The sequence below is a fragment of the Paramisgurnus dabryanus genome, chromosome 5 (genome assembly GCF_030506205.2).
Source record: "Paramisgurnus dabryanus chromosome 5, PD_genome_1.1, whole genome shotgun sequence".
In the NCBI taxonomy this organism is placed as follows: Eukaryota; Metazoa; Chordata; class Actinopteri; order Cypriniformes; family Cobitidae; genus Paramisgurnus; species Paramisgurnus dabryanus.
This window is the reverse complement of record NC_133341.1, coordinates 29,649,928-29,674,733: the sequence shown is the minus strand read 5'-3', so window position 1 is coordinate 29,674,733 and position 24,806 is coordinate 29,649,928. Positions and strand designations below refer to the sequence as shown.

The 24,806-nt window shown below is 36.3% G+C and overlaps 2 protein-coding genes across 3 annotated transcripts in view; both read right to left on the bottom strand.

The window, feature by feature from the left end:
- Positions 1-51: 51 nt before the first annotated feature.
- Positions 52-5,613, bottom strand: coq5 (coenzyme Q5, methyltransferase). The gene is made up of 7 exons (XM_065250846.1): positions 5,395-5,613; positions 4,796-4,945; positions 4,379-4,600; positions 4,196-4,302; positions 3,700-3,788; positions 2,631-2,742; positions 52-2,495 (listed from the first exon to the last, which is right to left on the bottom strand). The coding sequence occupies exons 1-7, from the start codon at positions 5,594-5,596 to the stop codon at positions 2,394-2,396; spliced, it is 984 nt and encodes a 327-aa protein (XP_065106918.1). The 5' UTR covers positions 5,597-5,613; the 3' UTR covers positions 52-2,393.
- A 2,497-nt stretch (positions 5,614-8,110) lies between these two features.
- The window catches only part of kremen1 (kringle containing transmembrane protein 1), a 79,964-nt gene continuing 63,268 nt past the window's right edge, over positions 8,111-24,806 (bottom strand). Inside the window, exons 4-10 of one of the 2 annotated variants that reach the window (XM_065250844.1) lie at positions 19,747-19,871; positions 19,317-19,470; positions 18,535-18,644; positions 18,181-18,403; positions 13,108-13,278; positions 10,780-10,864; positions 8,111-10,480 (exon numbers count right to left, since the gene is read on the bottom strand). In XM_065250844.1, coding sequence (XP_065106916.1) covers positions 10,324-10,480; positions 10,780-10,864; positions 13,108-13,278; positions 18,181-18,403; positions 18,535-18,644; positions 19,317-19,470; positions 19,747-19,871 — 1,025 coding nt within the window. In that variant the 3' untranslated portion in view covers positions 8,111-10,323. Of the gene's footprint in view, positions 10,481-10,779; positions 10,865-13,065; positions 13,279-18,180; positions 18,404-18,534; positions 18,645-19,316; positions 19,471-19,746; positions 19,872-24,806 lie in introns of both variants that reach the window. The other variant, XM_065250843.2, reaches the window with a different exon arrangement.

Sequence of the window (24,806 nt, the reverse complement as noted above, 5' to 3'; positions counted from 1 at the left end):
AAAATGATAAAAAGTCAAAGTGCTTTTCAGAGAAATGATTGCAATAAAATTTATTGTAAAATGTATTAAAGCTGAAATAAAATGATACAGTGTGGTCAATAAATGCACAGCTAAGCAGATGCGTTTAATAGTCTGAAAACTGAACGTTGCCCATCTGACTTCTGGTAAATTGTTCCAGTTACGGGTGGTTTAAAGCTAAACGCCGACTTGCCTTGTTTTTAGTGAACCCTTGGTATTTCTTACTGACTTGATCTTAATGATCCGAGCAATCTTCCATAAGGAAATCTGCAGTGTTTGGGTCCTAGGCCATCGAGGGATTCATAAACAATATTGTGTGATTTTTTTTTTTATCTATTTATAGTTGCCAGTGTAACGAGCTGAGGAGCTGGTAAGCTCTTTAATACAAATATAATAAATCAGAGGGGCTAAACCCAGGTAAAAAAAGTGCACTAAAATACACTTTAAGTGGGGGAGAGCGGGGCACAAAGTAACGCTTTCTGGCTTCATCATTCGAAAAATATTTGTTCTATATATATTTTTTTACGTAATCAACAGGCATCTCTGCTACAAATAAACACTTAAGGTTTGTTTGTGGAACCTGCCAGTATCATACAATCACACAGATATTAAAAGGGATAGTTCATCCAAAAATGAAAACTCATGATGTTACAAACCTTTGTAAATGTCTTTGTTCTGATGAACACAAAGGAAGATTTTGAGGAATGTTGGTAACTAAACCGATTATAAGCCACATTGACTTCAATAGTATTCTTTTTTCCTACTATGGATGTCAATGGGGCTTCTGATCAGTTTGGTTAGCCCACATGAAAAAAAAATTGTGTAGTAAATTATACAATACTGTAGTCTTATAGTAATGACTTCATTTTGCAAACATATATTGTATAATCTGTAGTATTAACTATAGTAAATTGATCAATTGTAGTAAATACTGTTGTGTAATACTGACTATACTAGTATTTTCCCTTCAGAAAGACAGTACAGAACAGTAAAACATTTGAAAAAATTGCTCAAACATACTTGTTTATATCAATAGCGAAGCATAAGGGATAAAAGAGTTCAGATGCAAAACCCAAGGCCAGGATTAAACAGATTTTTAAGCAAAGTATTTGATGAACGTATAATACGCGCCAAGAGCATTTGTTGAAAGGGCACCCATTTTATTGCTAAAACAATGTTATTTTGTGTATTTGGTAGAATACAATGTGTGTTCGCATGGTTTATTTAAAAAAAAAACATTATTTTCCAAATACATTTTTGTAACTCCATTGAATGCTGCATAGACACCATACTACATTTGATCCAAGCGTGCCGCACAAGCCCTGAAAAGTGAAGCCAAAACGTCTCGATCGCCCCCCAGTGACTGGTCCCAGTATAGGTCATAAACCCCGCCTCCCCATGTTATTCAATGGGACTTGAGACCAACTAAAAAATTAATTACACTTCAATTATCTTTTTTCCGAACCTGGTTTCTGTCATTTATTGTAGTTTTTAATCACACTGATGTAAATTCAAATGTTTGTTTTTAAAATAAGTTTGTGTTTAGTTAGTTATTTAATGATATAAAAATGGTGGTGTCACGTCATGATTGACAGCTGTGATATCGTGTGATATGCGCATTCTGCGAGAGCGGGTTTTGATTTCGCAGCTTTACTTCCTGCTCACTACTGCGCATGACTGGTCCCAAAATCATTACTGCGCAGACTCAAGACCCAAGATGTCTGCGCCATATCGGGACACTGGCGGCTTCACTTTTCACCAATGGAAGGGAGCGAACAGGCGTCGTCCATCTTTTTTTACAGTCTATGATTTGATCGTACGATCATTTATCAAAAATGCGTATGCGTGGAGGAAATGTAAAATCCTGAATCGGACAATAGGTGCCCTTTAATACATGATCTCATTTTTGACGGAGATTGCGTTTAGCGGCTTTTGCATCTAAGCTTCTCAATTCTAAATCATCTTTGGGATCAACTGGGAATTGATGGGTCATTATGAATTCACTATTCATCAACAGCATTATGTAGTGGCCAACAAAAATCATTTTAATTTATTAATGTCAATGTGCGCTTCTCCAATGCCAAGAACCAAACCACACTGCCCAGTGTCTTTAAATAAGACATTAAAAGAGTAGGCTGTTTTCTGCATTGCATGTACTGAATCAAACCCAAATTTCAAACATTTTGACTGATTTTTCACTTCACATAGTGAAAAGTGTATCCATATAGGAAACAGGACATACATACATCAGCCAAGTGACACACTGACCCGCACGGTTTTGTCAGATGCCCTGTTTTAAACACTCTTGTTGCTTGAAGAACAGCATTTGTCTCTTGTCAGAGTTCATTTAAAGAATTTCGAAATGAGGCAGACACTCAGAGCTTGAAGCCTGAATGAATAGCAACAATTCCTCCTGTCAAGTTGAAGTACTGGACACAGAAGAAGCCAGCATCCTCGATCATTTCCTTAAATGTTTCCTGTGGAAGACACACAGTTAATCTTCTTATAAACACTGTATATATACTTAAAAATGTTCATTGTATTAGCATATATTATAATACTGTAGAATTTCAAGAACACTTATGTCCAACACCAAACCATAGATTTGTTACCTGGTCTGGAAATTTTCTGATGCTTTCCACCAGATACTGATATGACTTCCAGTCTCCTGCGATCACTTCCCCCAACACAGGGATCATCTGAAAACTATATGCATCGTAAAGCCTGCAAAAAGACGATTGAATAGGTTAATATATTTTAAGTATTTTTAAGATGGCTAACATGACAGTCAGATATATCTAAATCAATTAAAGGATTCGTCAATTTAAAAAAAAAAAAAAAATCCTGATAATTTACTCACCACCATGTCACCCAAAATGTTGATGTCTTTGTTTGTTCAGTCGAGATTTTTTTAGAAAACATTCAATTTTTCTCATTTTAATGGACTTTAATGGACCCCAACACTTATTAGTTTTGATGCAGTTTAAAATTGCAGTTTCAAAGGACTCTAAACGATCTCAAACGAAGCATAAGGGTTTTATCTAGTGAAACGAGTTTCATTTTTGTCAAGAAAAAAAATGCACTTTTAAACCACAACTTCTCGTCTTCCTCCGTCTGTGCGACCTCACGTAATTGCATAATGACGTGGAAAAGTCACGTGTTACATATATGAAACGCACCTTTGGGGACCATTTTAAACAATAAACTGACACAAAGACATTAATTAGTCTGGGGCGTAGTTTCGCATATGTCATCTGTGACCTCTTGACATGACGACATATTACGTGAGGTCGCGCTAGCGCGTCACAGGACCTGAGGAAGACGAGAAGTTGTGGTTTAAAAGTGCATATTTTTTATTGTTCTTGCCAAAAATGACAATCGTTTCGCTAGATAAGACCCTTTTGCCAAAAATGACAATCGTTTCGCTAGATAAGACCCTTATGCCTCGTTTGGGATCGTTTAGAGTCCTTTGAAACTGCAATTTTAAACTGCATTAAAACTAATAAGTGTTGGGGTCCATTAAAATGAGAAAAATCCTGGAATGTTTTCCCCAAAAAACATAATTCCTTCTCGACTGAACAAAGAAATGCATCAACATTTTGGATGACATGGTGGTGAGTAAATTATCTGGATTTTTTTTAAAGAAAATTGACTAATCCGTTTCTAAATGCATGTAGTAACCTTGCAAGCACAGGGTTGGACACTTTGCTGAATTCAAGACACAAGAATCGTCCGCCCGGTTTAAGGACACGTTGCGCTTCTTGCAGGGCCTACAGACCGTAACAAAAATTCAATCATTATGTTTACAATGAGCCTAAAGAAATGTGACCCTGGATCACAAAACTGGTCATAAGGGTCATTATTGAAATTGAGATTTATACACCATCTGAATAAATAAGCTTTCCGTTGATACCGAGATGCAACTATTTAAAAAACTGAAATCTTAGGGTGCAAAAAATCTAATATTGAGAAAATCGTCTTTAAAGTTGTCCAAATGAAGTCTTTAGCAACACATATTAATAATGATAAATACATTTTTTATATATATTATTGTAGTAAATTTATAAAACATCTTCATAAGAGCAATACTTAATAAACCTGTGCGACTTATGACTAGTTTTGTGGTGCAGGGTCAAATACTTGTACTTGTACTTGTAATGTCATGTAGTGTCTTTACCTGCTCTATGTGCGTGACATTTCTGATACCAAATGCAATAGTGTATAAATCAAACTGATTGTCATCAAATGGGAGCTCTTCTGCATCACCCACGACCCACGAAAGATCTGCAAAAGCTGATGATGAGACCGTAACCTGCGCATTTCTCAATAAAAGCTGGGTTTAGGTTATAGGTGACTGTACCTGTGCCGATTCCTGCTTTCTCTGCCCTCTGTTTACCAACTTTAAGCATTTCTTTGTTGATATCACACACCACCGCCCGGGATTGTGGAAGGCCTGACTTGTTTGATGCATAATGTTCAGCGATGTCCCTCCATGACGGCGTCTGACTGGATCGAACTTTTTGCCGCTGTTGGTGTTCATACATTGAACGCGTGTATTCCAGGAAGCGGAAAGAGATGTCACCTGAAGCACAACACAGATAGTAATGTCTTTTTAGATTTGTATCAGCATGGTTGTGATTCAGCAGCAGATGAATTAGATGCCAATGCAATTTAGTGTCAGCCTTGCATGCTTGATTATATATCAACCTAAATATAGTATGCATGCTTGTTCATAAAGGGATGTTGTGTGTTTGAAAAATCCAAATTTGTGATGTACCAGTGCCACCAGCAGTGTCTAGTAGCCGTAGTCCAGGCTGAGGGTTCATCGCGTGCAACAGCGAGTCTTTCCAAAGGCGGTGTATTCCCAAACTCATGGCATCATTCATCACGTCATACTTCTTGGCCACACTTTCAAACACTTTATACACTGGGAAAAATGAAGGAGGTATAAAAGTGTGAGATTTGCATTTATCAGCCGCCTTTATCCAAAGCAACTTACAGTGCATTAAAAAAATATTCATTTTTATTAGTATACGTGTTCCCCGAGTTTAAACCTTAAGCCACTGTTAATGCAATGTTACTGCACTGAGCTATACAGAAACGAGGTATGAAATTAGACAATTTAATTTATGCATACACAATTGCTCAAAGTTTATAAGTAGAAAACATAAGTAAAAGTATATAATGCACACATAAAACAATAAAACTGTAGACTGCATACTATCTTGGATGTCTGTCGAGCTTAATTGAAAATGCTTGAATCGAGAGCTGAAGTCTGCCTCGTACTATAAAGAGTAAGACTTTTGACTGTTATAGTAAGCATAGCCATATAAACTGATGTATTTGAACCACTGATTGAAAGTGATTTTAACTTACCTCTGTCTGCTTTCTCCTCCTCTGGCACTGTTTCGAAACCAAAGTGTGTACTTTTCCCTTCTGATCCATCACTGTACCCGCGACATAGTGTAAACCAAGCACCACAACACGAATGTTTAATTCGACTCCCTGAAACACGATTAATATTTCGTCTGGATTCACAGAGAGCTCTGAGGGCAAGTGTCCTCACGGAGGCAGCCATGTTGCGCTCAAGTTCCGTTGCGAAAGCAGTGTGTCATAACTATGCGACGCGTTGTAGTTTTCGCACGTCTTAAATGGACTACAAACTTTGCGTTGTGAGAAAAAGTTTTCTAGCTAATAATTTGTCAAAACATACAGATAATTATTATGTCACATTATATAGCGCATTAATCTGACACGTAAAGAGATGTGTGTACTTATTTCAATATCTGGCTCATTTTTATATTGCAAAAATCACTTGTAATGGCACTTATTATTTTAAGTACTTATGTTATTTTATAGTGTTAAGTTTAGTTTTTTTTTTGTTTTTTACAAATTTTACTGAATAATATTTAGATTTCCGCTATATTTTAGCCAAATAATCAGTTTTAACTGTGCACAATAATCTCGTATTCTGACTTTTATTATTTAAAGAGAACTGCGCGCGCACGGGCCAAATATTAATGGCTCACTCGACATGAATGAATTTAAATTAAGAGTTTCATTAAATTCGTAGATTGCGTGTTTAAATTAAATTATAAAATGTTTCTATGTTTGTATTCTGTAGGATAAACACAATTTGTACACTATTAACTATTAAACTTTTTATTTTAAAATACATATTTAATTGCGTTTGAGAGATTGCATTCGTGTTCCCGCCATACCTCAGAGAGGTATCATGGATTGTAATTGCAACAATATTACATTTTTAACACAAATGAAGTGGTTATATTGTGAATAAAGATTTTATTTAACATTTACAATTTTATTAAATTGTTTTAAAATAGATATATTTTGTAATATTTAAGACAAAATTATTGTGCTCTCTTACAGCAATGGATGTCGCCTCTTTAAGAAAAGGAAATCTATTTGGACTACTCCCTGTGTGTAAAGGTCATGGTGCTGGTTGATCTGAGAGGTACATGGTGAGTGCTTTCTTTATAATTAATTTTCTTAAAGTTAGCAAAATTTCTAACAATTTCATGCCACACGCCGATACTTTGCCGCTGGTGCCCTCCAATTGCCAACGTTGGTAAGACTGAACGTGCTGTCTGGGACTTTATTAGTTTCTTTGGTATTGTGTTTATAACTTGCAAATTTGAGATATTTTAATCAAAATTTGGATAAATTCATAGTTATTAATATTTCCTAAATGTCCCCTGATCTTGAAATCATCATGCAGCCCTCATTTTAGAAAATAGGCTACTGGATTTAGGCTAATTTGTCTTTGGTGTTACTGTCTTTTACAGTACTTCAAATATGCAATAAAGAGAACAAAATTCATATATTAACACAACAGAAAATTATTTAAAATTAAAAATGTTATTAAGTTTCAGCTTTAATGGATAGCATATTAAACTAATTTTAAATGCAAAACAAAAAATTTTATTAAAAGAAAACAAACAAGCATTTTTACAATTTCTACCTGTCTTTTGCCACACCAAGAATTGCCCAAAATTTGAGTAGTTTTCACATCATTGTTACTTTCAAGTCTTATCAAAACCAGTTATATGCCATACTTTCTGTAGATTTCCTTGTGAATTTAACGTCGACTACTTCTATTTTAAATATTAACTCTCTATCCCTTACGAAAATGTTTTGTGTTAAAAGTGTTGCTAGTAACCATGTTTTTGGTTTATTGATTACTATAAGTAAAACTATGTTTTACTAAAGTATTTTTACTATAGTAAAATCATGGTTAATTTTCGTAAGGGAACTAGCCTTTTCTAACACACAAGTGTGCATTTAGCAAGCCCCACCAGCAGGGGTCACTCTAGGATTTATAATACAACCTTGCAGGTCTTCTTACTTATAGTGTAACTTTTTTATATACTTTTTTGTATATTGATCATATTATAAATTACTTCTGTCATATTGTAAATTAATGATAATCAGCTTGTTGCTTTTTATCATATGTGGTTACTTAATGAGTAAAGGCTGACTGGTTTATGGAGATTCATTCAGATTCATTTATTAGTCTTGGAACTCCCTTAATAATAAGCATTTTTGGTTATATTACTTTTATTAATCATATTAAACTCATTTATTAATATTACATAATTCAGATTGTGATTGTGCTCACCTCAAGTTTCATGAACATCTGCAGGTGGGCAGTACACACACATCCACACGCACAAACACACACAGAAGGGTTAATGGGTTACACATGGGGCCTGTATTACAGGCTTTGTTTGTGCATCCACTCTGCGTCTGGTAGTCATTTTATCTGATAAGCTGTACAGCAACACAGAAAACATCAGAGCCGAATTTCTTCCTTCCTTTGCTTTCTTCTTTTCAAGTCTACAGCAGATGTTGGTTCTTTGGAGGTCTGTATAGATTTCTAATGCATGTTTGTTTGCATACGTCGTCTGTTTAATGAAATGCTGCAGATACTACGGTCATCTCGCAAGCAAATGTTGGAGTGCCCTGAAGGATCTGATTTGCATTGTAAATTCTCTTTCTCTCTCTCTGCAGTTTTCATGATTAAAAATGGCAATAGTGACAATTCCTTAAAAACAATCAGACACAACCAGCATTAGAAACATGCATATTTATTTTTGCACTCAGGACACATTAAATAAAAACTACAAAGGTACTTATACAAAAGATAGAATATATCCCATTTTACTTCCAAAGTAACAATAATTTATGGTATAAATTAAAATTCTCACTATTTTATTTACAATTCCATGAAAACATCTTTTCATTATCCCTGGAAGTATTCTCTCCCCAAAAACCTATCGTGGTTTCTCCGAAGGAAAGCCCAATGACGTTTTAATAAACCACAGAAAAATGTGACACTTTTTTTCCACTGCTAAAAGTGCATTCAGGCCTCGCTGTATTTTAGGATGCCTGCATGGATTCTGTATTATTCACCGGTCTTTCCAGACATAAATGAACTTGTTTGAAGTTTAATGTCACTTTGGATTTGTCTCTCTCTGTGATTTGACAGCCTCTCTCTCTCTCATCTGTGAAGGGTGACACTTTATTATGCATGGGCAGAACTTTGGTTATGAAGTATTTAAGCGGTAATTAACACAGAGTGCATATGAGAACGCAACCCAAATACAGCATCAGGTCAGCCAAACACATTTGGACTGAGGAAGAACAGGAACTTGACACGTTGGGTGGGTGGCTTGCTCAACTGAGGTCTTACTACAGATCGTTAAACAGTATTTCACAATTTGCTTTGATGAAGGGGTATGTTGAAATAAAATATTTTGAGTACAAATGCTTTTGGTTGTTCATAAAACATTACACAAGATAAGTACTTCAGTAATAAGTTAAAGTGCATAATGTAGAGACTTTAGGAATATTTCAACCCAAAATAAAATGACTATCCCTACTGTTGTTTCAAATAGTGTAAATTTTCGATGGAAAAGACATTTTGGTTATTGACAGGAATGGCATTGCATGGAAAAAGGCTGTGTACTAGATTTAAAAAAGTATGCATCTTCGAAACAACATAATGACCAATTTTTGATTTTGAGTGCACTGGCCCTTTAAATTGTTTAGTCGGCAAGTGCGGTAATAATGACCCACAAATTATTTAAAGCTGATGGCCCATTTTCTGTCTGTTTAGTTACCAAATGTACTCCAGCGAACATTAAAATGACCCTATCTCTAAAATGTACAGTAACATGAGCACATTGAGTACAAAATGATTCTTCTGTAATCTTCTGACTAATAGTTTTGCAGGTGCTTCAAACAAAATTCCCATGTTTCCTTGAAGGAATGACCTCACTCCTCGCACCTGGAAGTTTAGCGTGATCTGCATGGATTTGGCCAACTGCAGAAGTGTTTCAACATCTGAGGTAAACGGGGAGAAAGAGCAAATAGTTTTGAAAGAATTGGGGGAAAACCAAATGGTGTTTGATCGGTCCCACACAGAATTACACAAAGTTCACAATGCGTCCCTTGCTTAACGCGACAAACAATACGGCCCAATGACACCCACATGACTACATTTACCCAGTGCTTATTCTTATTTGCAATTCAAAGCTCTGGAAGATCAACGCTTGTTTACATCATCCAGACATTGTGACAACGTACAAGAAAAAAAGGCTTTTCTCAGTCCTGAAGGCACTTAAAGGCAGAACGATCAACAGACCAAATATAACAAAAGACAGTCGGAGAGGGCCATCTTGTAGCAAATGCAGGCTTTGGCGCTCAGCTGCAGTCCAACACTATCAAGATTTTTTTTCCTGGTGATTTCAATCCTGAATGTCCGATACATTTTGTGACATCAATCCTTTACCTGTACAGGCAGTTCTATTACCCTGGTAAAAAAAAAAAGAGTTCTGTACTCCCCAACAAGAAGTGACCTATGAGGCGATCGTAGAGGGATGGAAAGGGATCTCCGAATCTCTCCTCCAGAGGGTCTGGTTGGGCACAGTGGTTTTGTCTTTTAGTGTCTCAGCCCGAAAAACCACCCCGAAAAGATTTGTTGCTCTGCCATGGCGAAAAAACATCTCGTTCCTTTGCAAATCAAATCAATCTGTTTATTTGTGCACCTGTCACGCAGTTCATGATTGGTCGAGATGCAAATTGAGATTCAACGCATCGGCATCAAGCTCAGTCCATTCATTTTGGCCGCATGTACGTGGTCCCAACAATCGACTTGCGATGGTTATTTTAAGTTAATTGGGGAGCGGTATGTTCCCGTTTCATAGCCCAATTTGCGTACAGTGTGTGCATTCATTACGTGGGGCTAGTAAGTAGCAGCCGTAGAGGTCGGAGGCATCAAGATTAGTTTCCCACAAGAGGACTGAGGTCTCCGTGATGATTCTTGAGTTTCTTTTTAAACAGAGAGATGGTCGAAGGTCTGTAGAAGATGATCCAAGGTTCAGACGTGGTGCTTTGGGCGCACGAATCCGAACCGCTGATTGAGGGAATGGACGGTGATCTGAGAAACAAAGGAGGGGAGGAGTAAATTCCAGATAATAAAACTTTTATGCATGCTTCAGTTCAGTGTGTAAAAAACAAATTGTATGCAAAATCTCCAGGGAATGTCCACTGACAGTACAATGGAGAAAATAAATTAAACTGCTGATAATGGTGACATCTAATGTAACGTAATAAAAACTCTTTATAGGAAAGATAAACTACTAAATATATTCAATCATCTGCTTTGCATTCGCTGTTTTACTTTACATCCTAATAATGAGCGTTTAAAAACAAAATTTTGTTTTCATGTGTACTTACTTTACAGTCAGATGCAGAAGCAGCTTTGCTACCATGGCTACGACTGTTAGCGTTAGCAGGGCAGCTAATGCGTAGATGGTCCACACTGTAAAACATAAAATTTATTACTAACAGTACAAATAATACAGACTCACAAAATTACAAATGTACAGATATATTATCACTTGCAAAACCGTTCATAGTGTGAAAACATGTCTTGATTCTTTTTAACAAGATATTTACAGTTTTATTTCTTACAATAAACATTTTCACTTAAAGGCTGCTTGCTTGCCCAAACGGAAATTAACCATGGTTTTACTACAGTAAAAAAAAACCAACTATAGTTACCACAAAATAACTATGATTTTTTAAAAACCATACTTAAACTGTGGTTACTGTAGTAACACATGGTTTTGCTAATACTAATCAATACACCAGAAAATCATGGTTACTACATTTTTACCCCAAAATAAACATGGTTAATTTTCGTAAGGGTTGGAATGGTGGTCCTCTGATTGTAAAGTAAATCAACGATAGCAAACACATACAAACCAATACATTTTGGGCGCTTTTTCATTGCATAGTACCCCACGGTTTGGGTCGGATTACTTTTGTTTGTTTGTTTCAACTGGGTACGGTATGTAGTACCCGATAGTTTGTTTTAGCCCCACCTATAGACTGTACAAAAATATGGACGTGGTGTCCGTGACTTCACACATTGATTTTTGAAGCTTAAAGTAGGCGGTGCCTGCCGTCGCCACACGTCTTGCCCACACGTCACCGCTCATCACTCGCGGATATGCGAAAATGAGGCGGGACGTGGACGAAGCTGAGGTGGCTGGTTGCTAAAACCACGCCCTCTTAGCTCGACTCTAGTGACAGCAGTGGCTGGTCACTCAAGTGGCCACGCCCTTAATTATGCAGAACTTTCAGGCTTAATATAATTTAAATGGAAAAGTTACAAAAAAATTCACCCCCCCACAGTTGACATGAATGGCAAAATTAGCTATATAGAACGTTTCAGCAGTAACAACATAAACAAGCGGCTGTCGCGGTCCGCACGTAACTTTCGGTAAACTCCGCTAAGAATAAATAACAACAAAGTTCTTTAAATGTAGTTTATTTATATAACAAGCAAAAAAACAACACATAGATTACCTAGGAAACAAAAACATTTGTTATTTTCGACGAGGCATTCGTTCAAGAGATCAGTTTAGTAACTAGTCAGACCATTAAAAAAACGAAACCGGAAGTAAGGTTCGGATCCAGACGTGTATCACGTGCGTCCGATGAAATGATCTGCTCTAAAGATGGGCATTTTAACCTGGAGGTCTATGGGAATTGACTCCCTTTTGGAGCCAGCCTCTAGCGGCCAGTCGATGAATTGCAGTTTAAGTCATTTCCTTAACGTCTTCCAAGCGAGCCTAGCTGATACTAAACCGTGACGTGAAAACACTGAAGATCACCGATTGGTCTGAGAGAATCGTGACGAGCGTCATGCTAAACTCAAGATTAGCTTTACTTCGTTTTTGCGCTGTCATCTGTGCTTTGTTAGTTAAGTTCCCAAACTCCCTTTAGCGGTAAAAAATATCCACTGGTTGAGAATCAGGAACACCATAACAGTGTTTTCCAGACTTGCTGTTTGTGGCCACACATTCGCGATGCGAATGTTCACATTCCCGGCATTTTTGCAACTTAAATGAGGCTAAGCGGAGCGCATCGACTGACGCCATGGGTGTTTGTACACATTTTTTGTGTTATGTGAGACAGAGGTAGTAATAAACGCGATGTGCAAACATTTATCTGTGGTAATCATTTTTGTTTTTGTTGCGGACTGACAAATAAATGAATGTATGGGAACGTAACGTATAGCATTCCAACAACGCTCTCACTTGTATGATGTCACAGCAGTAGGCAGCGCAAATGTAACGACACGCCTATAATCTCTCCCACTATGAAGTGTTACTAAACTGATGGAAAAGCTAACCAAGATAAAGAATGAAGGGAACTGACCTGACCTGAGCTGTGGGATACTATGCAATAGAAAAGCGGCATTTGAGAAACAAATATTTAATCGCCCCATAGCTAAAATTTAGTTTGCGATATTACCCAGCTATTGTATAAACCATAGTATTCCAGCAGAATGTTAATGTTATTACAACTAAAGTGTTACATCACCATTGTTTCCAAGCGAATCGTTACATATTTTCCATGTCATATTGGTAATGACAGCATGAGGTAAGGTAAGGGAGGGCGAAGAGTAAGCTGAATGTTTGTGAAGCGTAATGAAAAGAACTGGACACATACTGGTGCTGTGGCCCGTGGTCCGACCCGATCCATGCCACTGACCTGGCATGTTTGCAGGACTTGATGTGATTACATAGTAGAGGAGGGAGGATTTTCCGCTTTGACTGGTATTGGATTTTGCTGTGGTGCTTCCTGTATTTGGCCTCACTGTGCTGTGTCCTTCGTCACCATCCTCATCCTCTTTAGTTGGACTGACTCCTTGATTTCTCAAAGCTGTGGGGAGAGAAGCAAAGTTCTGCGATGTGAAATCTTGTGCATAAAATAGCAATAATAGTATTTTCCTTGTTAGCAGTGCATCTGGCAAAACACCTCTACAACTACCCAACACCCACAAACTAAAACATTACATAGATTGACAATGCTTGACAGTATCCATATTCACATTAATTTCAAGGATCAGGGCACCTGAAAGAACAAAACTGATTTTGTTTCACAAAGAAAGAAAGTCTGGCAGGTTTGGCACAATATAATAATTATGGAAAAAAACAGTTACACTGCAAAAAATGACTTTCTTACTTAATATTTTTGTCTGTTTTTCAGTAGAAATATCTAAAAATTATTAAATAAAGATGCTTTTTCTTGATGAGCTAAATGACCTTAGTAAATAAGTCTAGTTTTTAGACAAATAATATACAATTTAAGTGAAATTGTCCTTAAAATAAGCAAAATTATCTGCCAATGGGGTGAGAAAAAAAATTGTGAAATAAGATTTCTTTTTTCTTAAACACTTAATTCAAGTAAAATTTTCTCACCCCATTGGCAGATGTTTTTACTTGTTTTAAGCACAAATTCACTTAAATTGTATATTTTTTGTCGTATTATTTTCTTAGGTAATTTTGCTCATCAAGAAAATACATCTTGATTTAAGAGTTTTAGATGTTTCTACTGAAAACAAGACAAAAATACTAAGTAAAAATGTCATTTTTTGCAGTGTATGAATCACACACACACATATATATATATATATATATATATATATATATATATATATATATATATATATATATATATATAAAACATTAAAAAAAAAATCTATTTTATCTATCTGTCTGTCTGTCTGTCTGTCTGTCTGTCTGTCTGTCTGTCTGTGTCTGTCTGTCTGTCTGTCTGTCTGTCTGTCTATAAAACATACAAATTATTAAAAAAAACTATTATAAAGTGTATAAATCACATATATATAAAACATAAAAATATAAAATATATCTATCTATCTGTCTATCTATCTGTGTGTCAGTCTGTCTGTCTGTCTATATCTTTTGAAATATATATTTCATGCGAATCTTCCCAATTCTGAGCTTATATCTGTATTTAAAATCTCTTTTCTCCAGCTATCATCCGTGGTTTTTCGCACCTCTGAACCCCTGAGATGGGAGAGATTTTTCACCTTGTTCGAAAAAACATCATCGCAGTTATTCAACACTGAGGGCTGATATAACAGCAGTATATGGAGTTTAAATCAAACCCCCCGCAGGAGGAAAAGCTCAGTGGATAGTGAAAGCCAATTTGTTTCGCTGACCTTTACTTTCAGCAAAACATTTTTTTCCATTTGATGCTTCCCATTCTGTATTATTCCTCCCCAGATTGCGGTTACTGAACTCTGCATCCCAAAACCACATAACAAAAAGTGACAGCGTGTCTTACAATCGTAAAGATCTGACAAAACTGTTCAGAGCGTCCCGAGTGCAATAAAACAAAGAGAAAGCTATTAAGCAGTTCAGTGTTTACTCATATTTGCTTCTGACAGCGGAAATCTCATAAATATTAATACACTGAGTGAGCGTGTTTGAAATGACACCACATTTTGATGCATCGATTTTGATCAGTCTCATTTTTGTTACTGTAATGCATTCAGATTAAGAAGACGGAGAAAGTTATTGCCTCCTGATGGGGACTAGAGCCGCGAATTATCAAATGTATCTTTAAGCAGAACAAAACTGCATGTTTCCAAGCAACCGTAATTAGGGGAATGTGTATACAGTGCACATACTGATCAACCCCTCTTTTTTCTCCCGCCTGGTAAATTCTCCATCAATTACCCATAAGCCACTGGGCTGCAGGTGCAAAGATGGAATAAAGTCAGAAAGCATCACCTGCAGATGTAAATCACCCGCACTACATGTTGCACCTCATTGTAATGAGCTTTTAGTTTCAATGCCCTAAAACCAACATCAGGACACTGCACATCGAGTGTTTTGCATAGTAGGGTTCAATCCATTTTTATTTAAGCCATGTCTATACTAACGAATAAAAGGATAGCACCTACAGTAATAATGGGTTTTATTAAAGGGACAGTCCACTTTTTTAAAAATATGCTAATTTTCCAGCTCCCCTAGAGTTAAAGATTTGATTTTTACCTTTTTGAAATCCATTCAGCTGATCTCTGGGTCTGGCGCTAGCACTTTTAGCATAGCTTAGCATAATCCATTAAATCTGGTTAGACCATTAGCATCGCGTAAAAATAACCAAAGAGTTCTGATATTTTTCCTATTTTAAACTTGACTCTTCTGTAGTTTCATCGTGTACTAAGGCCGACAGAAAATTTAAAGTTAATTAGTATCTTTTAATAGCAGGGGACTATTTTCGGGCACTGCATGATATCATTGCGCCTGCTGCCGCCATGTTACAGCAGCAAAGTCCTTGATTATTACGCCAGAATGAGAGTATAGTTCCTAGCCATATCTGCCTAGAAAATCGCAACTTTTAATTTTCTGTCGGTCTTAGTACACAATGTAACTACAGAAGAGTCAAGTTTTAAATAGGAAAATTATCGAAACACTTTGGTTATTTTTGAGCACGATGCTAATGATCTAATCAGATTAAATGGATTATGCTACGCTATGCTAAAAGTGGTAGCACAAGACCAGGAGATCAGCTGAATGGATTCCAATACGGTAAAAATCCATTTTTGCATTCAAAATAAATTTCAATTAGTAATTTATAATGCTTAATGGATCGTTTTGAATAGACTTAAAGGGATACTTCAGCCAAATATCAAAATTACCCCATGATTTACTTAAACTCAAGCCATCTGAGATAAGTGTGTCTATCTTCTTTCAGACGAACACATTTGGAGTTATTTTAGTAAATGTCCTGGCTCTTCCAAGCTTTATAATGGTAAAAAACAGGGATTATAGGAAACAACTTCTGACTTTAAACCCCAAAAGGTGCATTCACCCTTTACAGAAGTAATCCACACGACTCCAAGGGGTTAATAAAAGTCTTCAGTGGGTAATCAATGTGATTTTATGAGAACAACTCATATTTTATAACTTTATTAACCCTTTGGAGCCGTGTGGATAACGTCTGTAAAGGATGGATGCACTTTTTAGGTTTAAAGTCAGAAGTTGTTCACTGATCCCTGTTTTTCACCATTATAAAGTTTAGAAGAGCAATGACATTTACTAAACTAACTCCAAATGTCTTTGTCTGAAAGATGATGGAGACATATATATCGGATTGCTTGAGGGTGAGTACATCATGTGATAATTTTAATATGTTGCTGGAGTATACCTTTAAGTACAATCACATGCATATATATATATATATATATATATATATATATATATATATATATATATATATATATATATATATATATATATATATATATATATATATATATATATATATATATATATATATATATATATGGCCAAATATAATGAAAATGTAATAAGCAAAAACTGTATAAAATAAATATTTTAGACTTTTGTACCACAGTTTATATATATATATAACCTATATATATAAACTGTGGTACAAAAGTCTAAAATATTTATTTTATACAGTTTTTGCTTATTACATTTTCATTATATTTGGCCATGCCTGTGAAACCCAGCTAGAGTCATATTTTGTGATTTATGCTTTCTATATAAAATCAGACCTAGGGCTGGGCGATATGACCCAAAAAATTATCGAGAAAATGTTTTCCATATCAGTCGATATCGATAATTATCATGATAAAAACAAATCTTTACTCCTGTCAAATTTAAAGGCAGATTTTTGCTCCTGAATGAAAATTGTAAAAACCAGACAGTTAATAATGGTTTTAAACTACTTTTTATTCAGAACATGACAAATACAAATACTAAAATCTTGATTTAATGCATCTGTATTAAATGTTAATCTATTTGTTATGAAATCAACACAATTCTGACACAAAAGCAGCAGACTACTGTCACTTTAAGACCCAAGACAGACTGCTTTAAGTTTCAATATACTGAGTAACAGCTGTTTATGTTCACTTAAACAAGAAAGAAAACTTAGTTCAGTGATCACGCGTGTGTTATACATATACGAGCTATACACGCTGATAAATGGATGTCAAGAGTGTCACGTTGCTGTGGGAGCGCACATACGCAAACACTATATTCACTGCAGTGGTGGATCTGCTGCTTTTCCTCAGTTTCCTGAATTTGTGAATGTCCTGTAAATATACTTTTAAAGCTGTGCGGACGTGTGGGTGCGCAAGGCGGATGCTGAATGAGTATACTGCACCTATTGTGTCTGCTGTGTTTGACGAACCCTGTTTGTGCGTCCAACATTACACACAAGAAAATTTTTCCGCGCATTTGGATTCCGTGATTCCGTCCGCGTTATCCGCATCGCGAAAATCATAGGTCTCTACTAATAAATGAATAACTTGCCTCATCTTCCACTCCTTCAAGTCTAACTGTCACTGTGATTGTAAACCAAGAGCGCATGCCGCATCCGGAAGCGCTCACGCAACAGTGTGTAAACATTATCGATCACTTATCGAACTGTCCTTATTGTTTTATCGAAAAAGTTTATATCGGTAAAATTATCGTTATCGAATTATCGCCCAGCCCTAATCAGACCACATAAAAACTTTCTGTGAAAATATAACCTTGATATATTGAATATCGACCATCATGTCAAAGATTGGAATCAATGATTGAAATCAAACTATGATGCTCCCAATGTCATAATTCGGTTATGAGACAAACCTAGATTTCACAATATTGTTTGCCTGTCGCTCAGCTGGTAGAGCATTGCATTAGCAACACAAAGGTCATGCATGTACAGACGAAATGCACTATAAGCCTGCCAAATGCACGAATGTAAAATTGTGCTTAAGCACGCAAGTATCCTCACCATGATAAAGAACCGAAAAGCCTTGCGCTTCATTCGTCCTGTCCGAGTAAAAGTACACAATGACGAAGTCTCCAGTGACGTTCACGACGTCCCGTGGTGGATTGCGCCTGTCGAATCGCGCCACCACCTGATTGGAATAACCATCCAGTAGTTCCACCATATCCGTCTGATCCACAATTTTAAAAAAGGTGAAATTGAACAGAATGACGGATGCGCCAGGAACCTGAAGATCAAAATAACCGAGATATGAGTGCTTTTGGCAGCCATTATGCCACATAAATATATTTCCGCTCTTGCTGTGGTTTGGCTCTGGCAGATCTTTCTCCATTAAGATATTAAAAGCATTAAATGTACCTGAATGGTCCAGTAGCAGACCCTGCCAGCTCGGTATTTGTCTGGGAAGTCGGGGGAGTAGATCACTCCAGAGGACGCAGAGTAATTTCCTCCACATGCTCCTACTTTTGCTGTAAGTAAAGAGTGATGGGTTCAGCTATCTGTTGAATAACAAAATCTACACAGTAACATTCAAGTTTTTATTGCTTATTAAAATAAAAAGGTGCTTGGGTTTCAATGACCTTTCAATCTTGTGTGCCTGCTGGATAAGGGTTATTAAAAATCATTAATATTAAGACTAATTCACTCACGAATAATTTTCAACCGGTTAATAACCGTAATTAAACAGCTAGTGCAAATCTTAATTTACTGGTTGAGGGGAGTTTAATTACGGTTGGAGCTGAGATATGCAGGTCTATGAGAAAAGCTGTACTAGGCAGGCAGGCATGTTTGCAATGCATCCATGCAGTTATTTCAGTCAGGCAGGACTAAAGTCCTATCTACTTGAATTGCAAAGGACAGATATATCGAAATTATCTTGCTAATGTCACAATTAAATTCTATATTTCTGACCTACAATTTAACCTGACATTAACTGTACCATAACTTTTATTTCTTAAGCTTAAAACATATTTTTCAAGGTCGCTCTGGCTACTGGTGGCGCCTCATGCAACTTTGTACAAAGCCCCTCCCCAATTGGTTTATAATTGGTTCTTTAAACCAATAGAAGGCGGGACTTCTTCTTAATAGCAGTGCCCAATCTTGTTATATCCAATATCATTGGCGATACTCTTAAAACTTACTGTCAAAAACTATGACACGACCATCTCCTCCACAGGGCTGGGTGTGGTCTCCGAAACACACATGGTTACACTCTGTGCTCGGTGCTTCACCGTGACGATGATAATCAAGGTCGTTACCACAGAAACAAGCATAGCCTGATTCCATACCGGCAAGCTAAAGGGAAAACACACAAGAATTCAGGAATGATCAGGAATGTCATGATTTACTAAAGCCAGGTTAAATCCGAGACTTTGGGTAATCAGTAAAGCAAGCGAAATGCGATACATATTGATTCCTTTTCCCACAAACAAATGCAGGTGATCACTTCTAAAACAAGTATAGATTTTTTTATTAAATTGTTTTGAAAAATACGAAAGACAAGTTAGGACAAAATCACAGTTCCAGTGTAAAGAATAACAAGAATGACCGAATCGGCCTAAAGGTTCACACCTTGAATCTTTGGTTGCGACAGAAACTGATGCAGCTTTGAATTGTGAGTGCAGTGGAGGTCTGGTAGCCTCCAGATAACGGTGTCGGATCGCCGTTGTCCTTAAAACATCCCAGATTACCAGGCACTAATAGAGAAAGAGAGAAAATAATGACTTTGTTGCAAAAAAGTGAAAGCATTTTGTTGGAAGAAAACATTGGGGGGTAGAAACATCAGTCAGTAATAAATCTGGTAACACGGACGCATTTGCAAATCATTAACTTCCATCTGCCGGTAAATCGTCTGGAAACGTGTTTTATGAACTATGAATAAAACAGCACACACACACGTACCACATCGTGAGCAGTGAGCTCTGAACGAGCGCTGTATGACACTACACCTCATCGGAAGGGAATGCACAGATGCATTTTGGGAATTTTGTTAATTGTAAAAATGAAAGGTCTCAGGATGAGAGAAAGAGAGGTCAGAAAGAGAAAGAAAACATGAGGGTGTTGGAATTTAGAAAATGTCTAACTGTCCGTGTCGCTTTGTGGTGCACGTGTAATTTTCTAAATAATAGACGCAATCTGCTTCAGGCCACCCAGAGGAGCTGTTTGGTCCTGTTGATGAATGTTAACATCACCGTGACTTAGGGTTATATTTAGGATAAAAGGGATAGTTCACACAAAAATGAAAATTCTGTAATCATTTTCTCATCTTCATGTTGTTCTAAACCTGTATGAATTTCTTTATTCTGATAAACACAAAAGAAGATATTTTGATAAATGATTGATTGTAACCATTGACTTCCATAGTAGGAAAACCAATATTATGTAAGTATTGTGATAAATGATGAAAAGCACACAGTTGATGGTAGCCATTGAATTCCATCATATTTGTTTTTCCTACTATGAAAGTCAATGGTTGCAAAATAACTCAATGTACAAACCAGAAATGAAGCTTTGTTTTTGCACAGACCTACAAAAGGGTTAATAGTGCCACATGGTGTTTAACAGTAAAAATGACAAATTTTACCTCTTTGTAAATGGAAAAACCACAAACCACCTAAAATGCATGAATATAAGTTTTCATGACTTTACAATCAAAAAATGTTGTTATAATGGAAGTTAATGAGGCAAAAACAACCACAAACAGTAAATAAGGGAGAAAGAAGTAAAATCTGATGCTGCACAAAAACTAACAATGCATCAAAGCCAATGTTTTAACTAATCTTTTGACATGCCCAAGACTGTGAAAAGGGGTTAAAAAAATTCATTCCACAATCACTTTTTATATTGAAAATCTGCCCTTTTGTGTGCCCCCCCCAAATCAGTGACATCATTTATGAAGCTGCCAATTAAAGAGTTAAAATCATGACATTTTTGTAAACATTTGGTAGTTTTGATCAGTATTGAGGTTGATTAATAGATTTATGCAAAAAAATTGAAAATAAATAAATAAATTGAACAATGCACGAGGGTTACCCTGCAAAAAAAAGATTTTCAAGAAAACATTTTCTTAGTATTTTTGTCTTGTTTTTAGAAAAATATCTAAAAATTCTTACATTAAATGCTTTTTTCTTGATGAGCAAAACGTCCCAAGAAAATAAGTCTCGTTTTTAAACCAAAAATATCAAATTTAAGTGATTTTGTGCATAAAACAAGCAAAACAATGGGGTAAGCAAAAAATCTTTAAAAATTCTTAAACACTATAGAAAAATTCAAGAAATGTTTTTGCTGGTTTATGCACAAAATCACTTAAATTTTTCATTTCTGTTTTAAAAACTAGACTTATTTTCTTTGGTCGTTTTGCATTTTTTTTTAGATATTTTTACTGAAAATAAGACAAAAATACTAAAAAAATGTTTTCTTGAAAATCATTTTTTGCAGTGTAACTGTACAAAATTAACTATTTCCCCGCCACTGAGAGAAATTAAGAAAAAGCCCTTCCCTGCCAATGTATTTCCGGCTTTCCGCAATACCTCTATTATCCACCAGGCACTCTTCCGCAACTTATAAAACCCGGAAATATTGTCCTAGGGCAAACAGCTGTATATCCCATATTTAAGAGGTGATATAAAATGAACTAATTAAGGTAGGATGAAACATTTTATTGTTTGTTTGAAAGCAGAGGGTCTGTTCTTTCATTTGATATTTTTTGTTTGTTTATATATTTTAAGAAGAACATTTTCTCGAAGGCATTAAACTTTTGTGAAAATCAAGAAAATTGCTGGCGCTGGCTGACAACTTAAAAAAAAAAAAACTCAGACAGGGAAAGAGTTGAATTCGTACATTGAATAAAAAATAATCTAAAAAAAAAGAAGAAGAATCAAGATCTAAACTGAGAAAGGAGAAGAATGACAAATTAAATTTTTCTTACTTCTTACTTTTATGGGAAAAAATTTGTCTTATACTGATGGGGATCTGAGTTTTAAATAGGGAGCATAAATCATAGAGGACCTCTCATTTTCTTTAGAAAATATATAAAAAATATTATTTTAAAGTGTAAATGTTTGCCGGAAAACGCATATACAGGTTTAACTCACATGGCCGCCTTTTATCCAATAAATAAACCGATGATTTTGATGTGTTGTGCGCATGTAAAGTCTTAATGACAGTGAATGTTAAACAGAAAAAGAGAAAGGTTAGATTGCAGACTGGTGATAAGGATTCAAAGGCAGCCTCTTAGACATCTACTCCAAAATACTCCAAGAATCCATCTCAACACAAGTCACTACTTGTCAGGCCTTGTTTCTCTCTCTGGATACAAAGAAAAGTTTTGTTTTCAAAGAGATACACACTGGGACTGACTCGGGCCACACACACACCCACAGATGCACCCGCACACACACACACATGGTCTCTCTGTAATGATGTCAATCCCAACTTTAAAGCGTCTTTACAAAAATACTTGATATGCAAAGTTTGATGGACAGTAAAATTACAAAAATGTATACAGTCAGTCAAAACACAAGCAGAGGGATTGAAATTGATCTCCATATGAACTGATCCTGAGCAGATTTGTTAACAAACAAAACTACTGAAAGTGAGCGTTAAAGGGACAGCGCACCCCCAAAAATGAGAAATCAATCATCATTTATGCACCCTCATGCTGGAGTCACTATCATTGTAAAAAGCAAAGAGCAAGCATTAACCGTTTTCTCCGTTACAGAACGAAATTCATACAGGTCTGGAATGACATGTGGGTGAGTAAATAATGACCAGTTTAATTTTTAACCCTTTCATGACAGCATGAAATGACAAAGTAAAGGAGAACATTGAAGTGTTTGGTGGCTAATTAAGTTGAGGTAAGAACATAGTAAAATATTAAATATAGGTGTGTTTTCCTTTACGTTGTTTTAACGCTCACCTATGGACATTTCTAGGTTAATTTAAACCAGCAAATTGAATTGTTCATATATTACCCAACCATAGATTGATTAAATCAATGAATTTAAAGTGACACCATGTAATTTTTCAACCTTCATAATACATTTTCAAGACCCTTGTGATAGTACATCGACTTTAAATAGGTTGAATGACATGTCTACCATAGCCTGCCGGGGTCTGTATCACTTTTACTCGTATTTTAAAACTTAGGGTTTGTGGTAGTAACCAGAGCACACAAAAAAACTACAAAATTCGACTGCTTTACGGCATACGTCACTTCCTCCACACAATTTGTTTTTAACGTGAATTTTGCTGGAGGCTACTTAAGGAGTGTAGAGAGCAGTTTCTAATATGTGACTCTGTGGCACAGTCTTTAGTGTCACGGACCTATGACACGGGCGACCCGGGTTCGATTCCCCTTTAAGGCAATTTTTTATATGAACTGTTGATTCATACATAAATGCGATGTTCTTTATAAATTACGGCGATTATATTGCATATAGTTCCCTGTATTCAGATGCTGTGTTCACGTATTTACCTTTCTTTTTACTGTGTCTATGATATTTAAATTACAATCCAGGATGCTATAGCACTCAAACTTGCTCACAGTGTAAAACCAAACCCTATTCATTCACCAATCAGATCCGAGCGTTTCTCTCTTCTCTCTTCCTCATTTGCTGCGTTCCGCTGTCACTCGCGTGACGTATTACAAAGCGGCAGACCTAAACGCATCGGTTTACTTGGATTTGGAGCGATTTTCACACAAAAAAGAGGAATAACGAGCGCCATTGCGGAAAATCCTGGTGGCGAGGGAGAGAGAGAGGATGCAACAATATTTGTTTGGAAAAAGGCAAGGAAATACGTCTGGTCGTTTCTGAATTGGAAGGCTGCAGCCTCCGGAGGTCAAATATGCAGGCTGCACACGTCATCAAGCCTGGGTTATTAAGGTAAACTGAGCATTACATTCGCAAGTCATAAGCATACTGCAACAATTTACGATTAACTAAGTATAATAGTCAACTTTGTAATTGTTAATATTGTGAAATAAGACAGTCTTGATGACGTATTAGAAATACGACATCCGGAGGCTGCAACCTTCAGATTGAGAAATGGCTTCTGCCACGACGAGTTCCTCATCAGAAAGTTGTAACATTACTGCGTTTCTCCCTGTTGTCTCAAAATGTTGATCGTTTAGCATTTTAAATGTTTAGTTTTTAGTTTAGTTTTAAGGTTGGCCAGTTCCTTTCCTTTGCGACAGTGCTGCGGCGCTTGTGGGCTCTAGGGGCGCTAGAAGTGAAAAATACGTGTCTAGCACCCCCTAGTGGCCAAAAGTTTCATGGTGTCCCTTTAAACAACCCAGCATTTTTAAAGTGTCGTAAATATACGTGAACACCATGTTTTCCCTATTTAAACCATAGGAATGAATGAGGCTAGGCTAAATGCTAACACATTCAATTCAATTAAATTTTTTTATATAGCGCTTTTCACAATTGGTAATTGTTTCAAGGCAGCTTTACATTACAAAGCGCTATACAAAGATTAAAAGTGCACACATTGAAAAAAGATGGGTATGTATGAATTCATGCAAGTTGAGCTAAGAACATAGTAAAATATTGAAAAACAGGGGTGTTTTGCTTAACTCTTTCCCCGCCACTGATGAGATATCTCGTCAATTAAGAGAAAACGCTTCCCGC